Source organism: Ranitomeya imitator, chromosome 3 (genome assembly GCF_032444005.1).
Source record: "Ranitomeya imitator isolate aRanImi1 chromosome 3, aRanImi1.pri, whole genome shotgun sequence".
NCBI lineage: Eukaryota > Metazoa > Chordata > Amphibia > Anura > Dendrobatidae > Ranitomeya > Ranitomeya imitator.
This window is the reverse complement of record NC_091284.1, coordinates 221,592,505-221,604,882: the sequence shown is the minus strand read 5'-3', so window position 1 is coordinate 221,604,882 and position 12,378 is coordinate 221,592,505. Positions and strand designations below refer to the sequence as shown.

Below are 12,378 nucleotides of genomic sequence, written 5' to 3'. Positions count from 1 at the left end.
TACTAGATGGTAGCCCGATTCTAACGCATCGGGTATTCTAGAATATGCATGGCCACGTAGTATGTTGCCGAGCCACGTAGTATGTTGCCCAGCACAGAGCCACGTAGTATAGAGACTTAAAAAAATAAAATAAACATATACTCACCTTCCGAAGGCCAGTTGAAGTCCTGCTATACTCACCGTCCGCCGCCTTTCCCGCTCCTCGCCACGCTCTCGGGACCGCTCCATTGCAAGCGGCAGCTTCCGGTCCCAGGGCTGGTGTGAGCAGGACCTATGATGACGTCGCGGTCACATGACCGTGACATCACGGCAGGTCCTTGTCGCACACCAGCCCTGGGACCGGAAGCTGCCGCTTTCAATGGAGCGGTCCCGGGAGCGTGGTGAGGAGCGGGAAAGTCGGCGGAGGGTGAGTATAGCAGGGTGTTTTTTTTGTTTTTTTTAAATTATTTTTAACATAACTTATTTTTACTATTGATGCTGCATAGGCAGCATCAATAGTAAATAGTTGGGGACACACAGGGTTAATAGCAGTGGTAACTGAGTGCGTTACACCGCGGGCCGTTACCGCTGCCATTAACCCTGTGTGAGCGGTTAGTGGAGGGGATTACGGAGCGGGCGCCGGGCAGTGAGTGCAGGGGAGAAGGGGAGGGACTAATCTAACTGTGCCCGTCGCTGATTGGTCGTGGCAGCCATGAAGGGCAGCTGCCGAGAGCAATCAGCGAATGAATAACCGTGACAGAAGATAATTTTCTTTCATTGCACACTTATGTGAGTCACTTTCAGATTTTTTTTTTTTTTATGTTTTGTTCTACAATTTAATTGTAATTACTTTTGATTCCAGATAATTTCTCAAAGATGAATGGAAACTACAGAATGTATAGCTCTGTTGGAGATCTTCGATTAACTAACTATTATAATGATTATTTTGAGGAGATCCCGGCACCACCATCCATGCCACCACCACCTCCACCAACGATGGCACCTCCATCACCACCACTACAAAAAAGTCCTCCCTCATCAACTATTTCATCTCCTTCATCTCCTAGTCCTCCGGACTTTATACCCCCCACCCCACATACTTCAGTACCTAGTTTTTTGCCAACCAATCAATCTGCAGTGCCAACAATTGAACACCATCAATCAAATAATGTTGCTAAATGGAAATCTGAGATGGTTCTTAATGCAGTGTCAAAAGACCAGCCTATGACTTTACCTAATAGATTTTCATTAAATCCTGCTGCTTTCCAACATAACCAAGGACAGACTAATTTTGATGTGGAGCCTCGGTCCACTTTACCAAAATCCTTTAAAATACCTCCTCCAGCTCCAACTAGGACATCATCAATGCAGTTGCAAGAGCCTCAGAACATCAGTTATTCCAAAGTTCCTCCTCGGTCCCCAGTACCATCTAGCTTTAATCCAAGTTATCAAGCTAAACTTTACACATCAAGTCAGGGACAACTGTCTCTAAATGATACACTAAACAAGAGAAAATCCATGCTGATAATGGAAGATCTCACAGATCTATCAGAAAACTATGATCAAATAACAGAAAAATCAACTGTTGTGACAGATTCTGTAGGCGCTAGAACAACTTCTTCACTAAAGGATAACACAAATATTCCTAACACTCATGTAGATTTCAATAAGCAAATTAAGAATGAAGATCCTTTACATGACAACAAAACTGCATCTTCATCAATATTTCGGGAGGATCCCCTAAAGCTGCCCAGCAAACCTAATATCCTTAACAGCGCATTGGCGTCAGTTGTTCCTGCAAATGCTGAGGAAGGGCAAAACTTTTCTCAGAATGGCACTAGACACAACACACTATCCCTTAATAAACATGGATTCAGTCAGGAAATAGTGAAAACTTCCAAGCCTACTGTTAAACACATTTCTATTAAACCTATTATAGATGACCTTACATTAGCAAATTCAAATGGGTTTAAATTTAACACTCTAACAAGAAAGGAGATTGACATATTCCCTCAAGAGTTAACTAGAATAGATAATGAAGTTAAATCAAAACCAGGAGTAAGTTTAGAAAATGTAAAGGAGAGACCTCCAACACCACCAATGATGGCGCCACCACCCCCACCACCACCACCTCCTCCTCCGCCTCCACCACCAGCGATGACTGTTCAAACAATAACCCCTCTTCCATTGCCTTTTGTTAATACTACACCACCAAAGAATTTGCCTATCATTAAATCATCAACTCCACCACCTGTTCCTCCTATAGTTGCAGCACCAGTAGTACGTATGCCTTCACCATTGCTTTCTCCAAAGCCAAAGACCATTTCCATTACTCCAAACCCCTCTTCACTTGTTTCTTCTCAACCTCCAAAGGCACCACCAGCGCCTCCACCTTTGCCGAGCTCTCTTGGTCCATCAGGTTCAGCACCTTTGCTGGAAGCTTTACAAACGAAGCAGCAGTCACTAAAAAAGATTTCACAGACTATAGAGGTAAGACCTGCTCAGACAAGTCCTATCACAAGTATTGATGATGATCAAAAAGTCAGAGTTGGCAAAATAAAGGGTGAGTTAGAAGCATTATTCTCTCCAAAAAAAGATGAGAAAGGAGAGCAATTTAAAAAATCTCGCATGGGTCTGGAGGCAAATAAAAATTTCAGTGGAAATAGCACACAGTCAAAAGGAGGAGAAAATACATTGGTGAATTCTTTAATGTTGAAAGTACCTCTTCTACCTGCAAAATTTGAAAGAGACGATGTAGATGCAGACAATTCTGAATGGGTGCCTAAAGGTAATAAAAAGGATCTTCAGATTCCTGAGCCTGACTACTTACCTGCAAGCCCCATTCATAAAACAGAGAAACCAACATATTCGGAAGTGCAAAACAAAATTCCGAAGGCAACTCTTGATATATCACTTCCTTCGATGCCAATTGCTTCCCCTCAAAAAGACACAAATGCAGAAGATACATTGAAGAGCTCGATTCCAACCTACAAGCCACATCGTGGAACAAAGGTTTCAACTGAAAAGATCACCTTAGATGAAATGCCAGTAGTAAACTCAAAACCAGCCGCAGATGTTGGCATAAACCTGGATTATGTTCCTCAGCATATGGAAATTACAGCTTTAGGACCCTCTGAGATGCAAAATCAAATCAAATCTCAAGCTGAAAATGCAAATAAGTACTCTGTTACTGAAGAACAGTTTGAATCAAATTCTCCAATGGCTTTACTAATGGCTGCGCAAAAGCGAGCACAGAAAACAAAGTCCTCAGATAAGAAAAATCTTCCAAAAATTTCTGTTACAAGTGGACTTAGTTCATCTACTTCTCCGTATAATGAGAGGAAAGCAAGTACATTGGTTCCCAATAAAGTAAATTCAGGACAATTTGACCAGGAAGAGGTCACCAGTTTTACATCTAGCTCATTCCAAAATTCAAATCAATCAGCCTGGCAAGATGGCGAGCCCCAGTTTTCAGATATAAGCAGTACATTTAGTAGAACTTCTGAGAACTCCAGGGACTTTAGTGTACCATATAGTTACAATACTACAGATGTTTTGGCATCTCCCACAAATGATCCTGAAGAATACTGGAAGCCTAAATCGACAACGTTCAATGACTATATTTCTACCACTCTGCCAAATGTAATTGACTCCCCCTCTTTTAATATTTCTGCTTTTCCTTCACCTCTTCGTGATTCAAAGATGGATAATGAGATTGAATATGGAATAATACCACCTCCAGCAGAGTTCATGAATAGTCCAGTAGCATCAAATAGTAATTTGCTTAGCATGCAGCAGGTAGGCAGACCATATCATTTCGATCATGGTACAAGTATTAAGTCTGACTTCATTCCAAATTATAACAGAAATGATTCAGTTCTTCAGACTTCTGTTTCACGGTCAACCACAAGCAACCACGACTTAAACAGCTACTCAAGTGACAGTTACAGCACTGCGCAAAGGGGCTCTCTAATTAAGAAACGACTGTATATGCCTGAACCAGAGAGTTCTAACTATGGCAAAACTACTAGCTCCTTAAGGTCTTCCACAATGCCCATGTCTTATAATAATCTTCATGCACAAACTAGCTGCAATATGGTTCCAGATCTGCGACGTTCCAATGCTACATCAAGATTCCTACCTCAGGGAAGAAGAGTATCCTCTGAGAATATTGGCCGAATAGCACCATCTATGACTGATATGAAATACATACCTCAAGCTTCTGATTATTCAGGAGGAAAATCCTCTACCAGGTTAGTGTTTCTGTATTTAAATAGAACTTGACATTATATTCATGCTACTCGAACCACAAGCTTGACTGTACACCTCCAGCCAAAAACGTCTTTCTCTAAAACACTCCGTTGTTTCAGAGAAAACAGTCTGAAAAGCTGTCTGGCTTCTCTCTGCCCTATATTTCTTCATTTTATGATTTCATCATTTTTTTTTTTTTTTAAAGCATGGGAAAATGGAAAGAAAAAATGAGGAAATAAAGTATCTTTGATTTTGCTTAATTCTCTAAAACAATTTTCTAATCAGATTTGTAAGGGTTACAGTCTAGAGCTTTCAGATGAGCTCACTGATGAATATACAGAGGCTGCAGAAGCTGAACGGTCCAATGATGCCCTGTTGACAAATTCTTTAACAAAAATGGACATTCAAGGCATCATTCAGATATCAAGGTTTTTTTTTTTTGGGGTTTTTTTTTACATGCGAGAAAGGCTGATCGTTATGTCAGTGACTTTGGTCCAAGCATCATCAGTTTTCCTTGTACATGGGGGGTAAAAAATTAGTTTCTCTATGCTGTTCCCATCGAACAGTCCGTGAAATTTGGACTGCATGCAGATGGCATTCGAGTGCTGTCTGATATTTTATTTTTCATCCTCCATGAACCCATAGCCGATTTTTATTAGTCGAGTCTCTGCAATTTTGCGCAACTCCCTTGTACTACAAAAAAATCAGACTTATGACTGGCTCCATTCGCTATTTATAGGTACGAGTGCTAACTGTGCGCTTTTGATCTAAAACTCTTGGTAGTCTCTAACATGCGTAAAAATTTTTATCAAAGATGTCCATAGCCTTTTAAATAGAAGTATTTGTTAAATCGCTCAAAGTATAGTTTTAACCTTAATCTTCATAGTAATAAAAACATAAAATGATACAGGAAATGGACAACTTTGGGGGCATAATTTACTTGAAAGATCTGCATTTTTGTTAATGATTTCTGCTATAGTATTTCTTTAAAAATGATGGTCTGTCCTGGTGTCTAAAGCTCGTTTATTCAGCAGTGAGCTCGTCTGAAGTCTCTAGTCTGAAACCTTCATAAATTTGCAGAGTATATTGTCCAGGGGAGAAATAAGTAAATCGATCTCCTCCATGGCATGACTTGAAGTATATCAGATTGCACTGGGATGACATCAGAGTGCAGTCCGATATTACATTTTTTGCCCATAGGCTTGTATGGGCGTGAGTGAATTGAGTCTCGGAAGCACTCACAACATGCCACAATCGTTTGCTCAGCAGTGTTATATGGTATTGTCATTCTGGCATTAATTTTTCTTATTTTTCTCTGCCTAACATTGTTGGGTATCAACTAAGTATTGTAATCATCTTTTTATAGTGTACGTCAGAGGTCCCCAACGTTTCTGACCTTGAGAGCCACATTCAGCTCTGAGAGAGGGTCGCGAGCCACATTCAGCACCCACCGCCCTCACATAATGGTAACCAAAGCTTTTCCCCAAAAATCAATCATCCCAAAGCAGTATACAAAGATCCATGGGTTCATACAATACCCCTATACAGTATCCTCCTATAAAGCACTCCCACGACACTGTCACATCCAGCTTCAAACACCTCCTCTGACAGGTGGTGTCATCTTGTCTCGAGCGTACCATACTTAAATCATCTCAAAACCCCTAAGACCAGGATATGTGCATCCAGATCTGCTCTTTTGTGCAGGGCTACTCACAAAATTCACCGTTTTTAGATGTGCTCTTCATAACTGTTTGCTACAACTGGAGCTAAGGCACCAAGCTGACAGACAGCCGCAAGCAACAATTCATGGGACCGCGAGCCACATGTGGCTCCCAAGCTACAGGTTGGGGACCCCTGGTGTACGTACAAATAACTTTAACTTTTTGTTCATAATTTTGTGTTTTGTTTTTTTTTCCCCTCCCCAATGCCATTTACTTCAGTGAGAAGTACCATGTGTCTGGTGTGCAGGTAGTCGGAGCATTGAAGAGGCTGCAGTGCTCACATGAGCATCAGGGGCCTTTCCTAACTTAAGTTATAACTCTGGAAAACACACTAACCACTCTGTCCATTTTTAAACAAACCCTACATATGGGGTGTAGGTGTATTTGTGCCTATAAGTCTGTCCTGGTAATGTAATGGACAGACATTTGCACCGCTATATTGCAAACTGTAGGTAAATACTTTAGATGTATTGAGAAACATTGTAGGTAAATACTTTAAATGTATTGAGAAATATTATGACTCCTCATTACTTTTTCTCTTTGGGCTTTTGTACAGGAGTATTTTTTTGCAATCCATTTTTTTTCTTTTGCTGCAGCTGTTAATCATTTACAGGACCATTTCTATGCCCTATGTCACAGAATTGCAGTCTCTGTAAAAATTGGATGTATTTTGCTTACATATGGCATTTTTTTTTTTTTTTTTTTTTTTTGAACCCGTAGTCTTGAATGGAAGAGTCTCATCTGATTTATGGAATAAACTAGTGCATGCTGTGATTGCCGCACTCGGACCTACAATATGGTCGAGTGTTGCACTAGAAGTACGATGTATTGCTCTGCTTCTAAGCCGCTCTTCTCTATTTTCTCCAGGTCACACAGTCAATACCAACAAGGCATGACCTTCACTGTCAGACCAGGTACCAGACAACCAATTTCTCAAATGTATCAAGGTGGCTACTTGTGAGATGCTCATTATTGAACGCCTAGTACCTGCCATCTTGCCTACAAACTGTGTCATGAAGCTGCATCTAAGCTGTGTTACACCATGGCACAGTGAACTGATTTGTAAATTGTATGAACTGTGCTTTTTTTTTTTCTTGTATTTTTAACATTATTTCACATGGAGAATACGTGTAAGGGTGCCCGCAATGTATAAAGGCTTTATGTGCGGGCAAAGAAGACTATGCTACTAAAATATCCCTGCTAAACTGGATGCGACTTTTGTTTCCAGTGTTTCATTATATGAGGCTATAAAAAAATAAAAAAAATCTCACAATATATTTGTTTTAATATTTTAAATGTTTTTTTATTTTATATATTAATGGGATAATCATGTTTTACTTATTGTCACCAAGAGGCGGCAGGACAGGTGACCTCACATCTACTGAAACCTGCTGGGACACTTGCATGATGGCAGGTATCATGTACCTGTCACATTCATCAGAAGGACGCATCGGTCCTGGCAGGTACCGGCAGATGTAGCGTCTCTTCGCTCATCTCTTGATGCGGAAGTAAGCGGAGCATCAGAGGGATTATACCTATGTTATGTGCCTTTGTCTTTATTTCTGTAATATTTGGCGCATATGCTTAACCTTGTTTTATAAATGTATACATATCTATTAAAAAGAGAATGGCAACTGTATAAAGTTGATGTACATATGGTTAGGAGGAAATGGAACTCCTATGAGGACCCTACAAAAAGCACTTTTGTTTGTATATTCATTGTATATTTATATATATATATATATGTATGTGTTTGTCATTTTTATGTATCCTCATTTATTTGTATTATATAGTGTTACAAGTTAAAATAAGTCTCTGGATTTGCTTTTATGGAAGATGCATAAAGCTTTTGCGTGCTATTTCCTCAATGTTATTTTCAGCAATAAACTATTTTATGTAAAATGTTTTCATTTTCTATTACTTTTACACTTATTTTTTATGTGCTGCTTGTCACTGTCTCTTCAACAATGGGGTAGAGACAATCAGTTGAAATTTAAGGGACTCAAGGTAGTAAAGACAAATAAAAATAAAAGGAGTTTTCCAATTTAGCAACATCTGCTGTTCTAATAAAAAATAAAAAAATAAAAACTTTTTCCGAATGAATCAATGCTTGAACCTATGTTTGCATGCACCTGGCTTGTGACAGCCGCAGCAGTCCTATGGAGGCATCATGTAACCAAAGACACTGAGCATTGCTGGGGAGTCCATTCTATATCGTGTCGTGAGTTGAAAGAAAAGGTGTGTGTGTGTGTGTGTGTGTGTGTGTGTGGTTTATTTTATTTTTTCTTCTCCTCACAAAGTTGATTGCGAATTGCCTTCCCCAGGTTAAGGGGCAAAGCAAAAATGGTCTACCAGATCCTAAGAATGCTGTACCTGCAAAAGTTGGCTTTGTGACTTTCCATCGACACACAAGCTCTCTATGGTAGAGCTGACACCCCACAGCAATGCCCGCAATCGATGCTAGCACGGATCGTGGGCATTTAACCCCTCTGATGCCGCTGTCAATTGTGACTGCGACAGAGGAGCATCGAGCAGGGAGCAGGGATTCAATCAAGTTGTCCTCATGGCCTCAATGGAGACCCCCGGCAGCAAGAACTGAGACGCATCCTTCCCTGCCTGTCAGACCCTTATGTGATGATCTGCAGTTCAAAAGCATTGCAGAGCATCAGATCAGCGATCTGATACCATATTGTACTGTCACATCCTGGGACAATGTAAAAAAAAAGTTATAAGAAAATTTAAGAGTAAAAATATATATTTAAAAAAAAAATCCCTGAATAAAGGACAAAAAAGGGAAAATTTTCCAATTTGTTAATGTAAATAAAAAAAGTACACATTTGGTATTGCCACGTCCGTAACGAGCTGCGCTATAAAACTGTTCGGCTAGTTTACCCTTTCAGTGAACCCCATAAGAAAAAACAATGCTTTATCATGCCACCAAACAAAAAGTGCAATAAAACGTGATCCAAAAGACGATTGTAAATATGGTACCACTGAAAACGTGATCTTGTCCTGCCAAAAAATATGCCACCATGAAGCTCCATCAATGGAAAAAGTTATAGCTCTAAGAATAAAGCAATGCAAAAATAATTTTTTACTATAAAATTTTTTTGTGTAAAAGCGCCAAAGCATAAAAAAGATATAAATGAGGTATCGCTATCATCGTACTGACCCGAAGAATCAAGCTGTCTTATCAATTTTACCACACGCTGAACATTATAAAAAAAAACAAACAATTTCTGAATTGCTGTTTTTGTTCATTCTGTCTCTCAAAAATCAAAATTAAAAAGCAATCAAAAAATTTAATGTGACCGAAAATGGTACCAATAAAAACATCATGTTGTCCTGCAAAAAACAAGCCCTCCCATGACCATCGGACGAAATATGGAAAAATGATAGCTTTCTAAATATCGTGATGCTTGCAATAAAAAGCGTCTTGGTGTGACACACAAATGTACAATATAAATCTGGCATCGCTGTAATCGGACTGACCCGAAGAATAAAGTCATCTAATCACTTATACCGCACAAGCAACGACATAAATAAGTTAAACCAATTCTTCACATGCTGTTTGATTTTTGTGCTTACATCGTGGTTTCTGTGTGAATCTCTGAAATTTCGTGAGGGTACCGTCACACAGTGGCATTTTGATCGCTACTACGGCACGATTCGTGACGTTCCAGCGATATATCCGTGACGTTCCAGCGATCTCGCTGTGTCTGACACGCTCCTGCGATCAGGGACCCCGCTGAGAATCGTACGTCGTAGCAGATCGTTTGAAACTTTTTTTCGTTGTCTAGTGTCCCGCTGTGGCGGCATGATCGCATGGTGTAACAAAGGTGTGCACGATATTGTATACGATGTGCGCATAGTAACCAACGGCTTCTACATCGCACATACATCATGAAATTATCGCTCCAGCGTCATACATTGCAAAGTGTGACAGCAGTCTACGACGCTGGAGTGATATTGTTACGATGCTGGAGCGTCACGGATCGTGCCGTCGTAGCGATCAAAATGCCACAGTGTGATGGTACCCTGATTCAGACAGAACTCCCAGCGGACAATTCCCTATAATGAGGCAGATGGAGTCACTGTTGGCACCATAGGACCTGTGATCTGGTGGTGTCCGTCTTTTTAGGATTACATAAGCGTGCCGTTGGCCACAGTTTTTTGCACTTCTGTAAAGGACACAGCTGAACAGAGGCCAGACGGAGTCCACATTAACTCTGCTGCCTCATTATAGTGAATGAATACATTGGGGGTTTCATCTGTCATGTCACTTGGAGATTTTGTTGGAAACCCTAAAGTAAGTGGTCAGCGTAGAGTGCCGGATAAATGTGAATATAAATATTATGAAAAATTTTCCCAATAAAAGCTACAACTCCAGTCCCCACCCCGGTCCATCATCTGTTAATGGAAATATAGGGGTTTCACGTTATTGGCAGCACAAAGGCTCTGGAAAAGCTAAATGGCTCCTCGCCCTCCCCCCCCCCCCAAAAGAAATTCAGCAAATTCTCTGCTCCAAAATCCAAATGCCCCCCTCCGTTCTGAGTGTAACCAAAGCACATTTACCGTATATACTCGAGTATAAGCCGAGATTTTCAGCCCATTTTTTTGGGCTGAAAGTCCCCCTCTCAGCTTATACTCGAGTCATATACCCAGGTGTCGGCAGGTGAGGGGGAGCGGGGGCTGTGTAGTTATACTTACCTGCTCCCAGCGCGGTCCCTGCAGTCCCTGGCTTCTCCGGCGCTGCAGATTCTTCCTGTACTGAGTGGTCACATGGCACCGCTCATTACAGAAATGAATAGGCGGCTCCACCCCCATAGGGGAGGAGCCGCATATTCATTGCTGTAAATGATCGGTGCCATGTGACCGCTCAATTACAGGAAGAAGCCGGAGAAGCCAGGGACTGCAGGGACCGCGCTGCAGCAGGTAAGGGGAGCGCAGCGCTATAATTACCTGCTCCTCGCTCCGGTGCGGCTCCGTCTGCAGCGTCCTCTAGCAGTGACGCTCAGGTTAGAGGGCGCGGTGACGTAGTCAGTGCGCGCCCTCTGCTGAGCGTCAGTGCTGGAGACGGAGCCGCAGAGGAGCAGGTAATTATTGAAAGCGCCGGCGTCCTGAGAAGAGAGGTGAGTATGTGATTTTTTGTTTTATTGCAGCCGCATTCTATATGGCACAGCTTTATAAGGAGCACCTATGGGGCCATAATCAAAGGTGCAGAACATATATGGCACAGCATTATAAGGAGCACCTATGGGGCCATAATCAAAGGTGCAGAGCATTATATATGGCACAGCATTATAAGGAGCACCTATGGGGCCATAATCAAAGGTGCAGAGCATATATGGCACAGCATTATAAGGAGCACCTATGGGGCCATAATCAAAGGTGCAGAGCATTATATATGGCACAGCATTATAAGGAGCATCTATGGGGCCATAATCAAAGGTGCAGAGCATATATGGCACAACATTATAAGGAGCATCTATGGGGCCATAATCAAAGGTGCAGAGCATATATGACACAGCATAAGGAGCATCTATGGGGCCATAATCAAAGGTGCAGAGCATATATGACACAGCATAAGGAGCATCTATGGGGCCATAATCAAAGGTGCAGAGCATATATGGCACAGCATTATAAGGAGCACCTATGGGGCCATAATCAAAGGTGCAGAGCATTATATATGGCACAGCATTATAAGGAGCATCTATGGGGCCATAATCAAAGGTGCAGAGCATATATGGCACAGCATAAGGAGCATCTATGGGGCCATAATCAAAGGTGCAGAGCATATATGGCACAGCATTATAAGGAGCACCTATGGGGCCATAATCAAAGGTGCAGAGCATATATGGCACAGCATAAGGAGCATCTATGGGGCCATAATCAAAGGTGCAGAGCATATATGACACAGCATAAGGAGCATCTATGGGGCCATAATCAAAGGTGCAGAGCATATATGGCACAGCATTATAAGGAGCACCTATGGGGCCATAATCAAAGGTGCAGAGCATTATATATGGCACAGCATTATAAGGAGCATCTATGGGGCCATAATCAAAGGTGCAGAGCATATATGGCACAGCATAAGGAGCATCTATGGGGCCATAATCAAAGGTGCAGAGCATATATGGCACAGCATTATAAGGAGCATCTATGGGGCCATAATCAAAGGTGCAGAGCATTATATATGGCACAGCATTATAAGGAGCATCTATGGGGCCATAATCAACGGTGCAGAGCATTATATATAGCACAGTTGTATATGGAGCATCTATGGGGCAATAATGAACGGTATGGAGCATCTAATTTTATTTTTGAAATTCACCGGTAGCTGCTGCATTTTCTACCCTAGGCTTATACTCGAGTCAATAAGTTTTCCCAGTTTTTTGTGGCAAAATTAGGGGGGTCGGCTTATACT

At 41.4% G+C, this 12,378-nt stretch overlaps 1 protein-coding gene across 1 annotated transcript in view; it reads left to right on the top strand.

Annotated features, from left to right (window-relative positions):
• Window positions 1-7,200, top strand: part of LOC138669578 (uncharacterized protein C6orf132 homolog) — a 78,042-nt gene extending 70,842 nt beyond the window's left edge. The window contains exons 4-5 of the mRNA XM_069756155.1: window positions 842-4,232; window positions 6,819-7,200. Of these exons, the coding sequence (XP_069612256.1) occupies window positions 842-4,232; window positions 6,819-6,912 (3,485 nt within the window). The 3' untranslated portion in view covers window positions 6,913-7,200. The remainder of the gene's footprint in view (window positions 1-841; window positions 4,233-6,818) is intronic.
• Window positions 7,201-12,378: the final 5,178 nt, after the last annotated feature.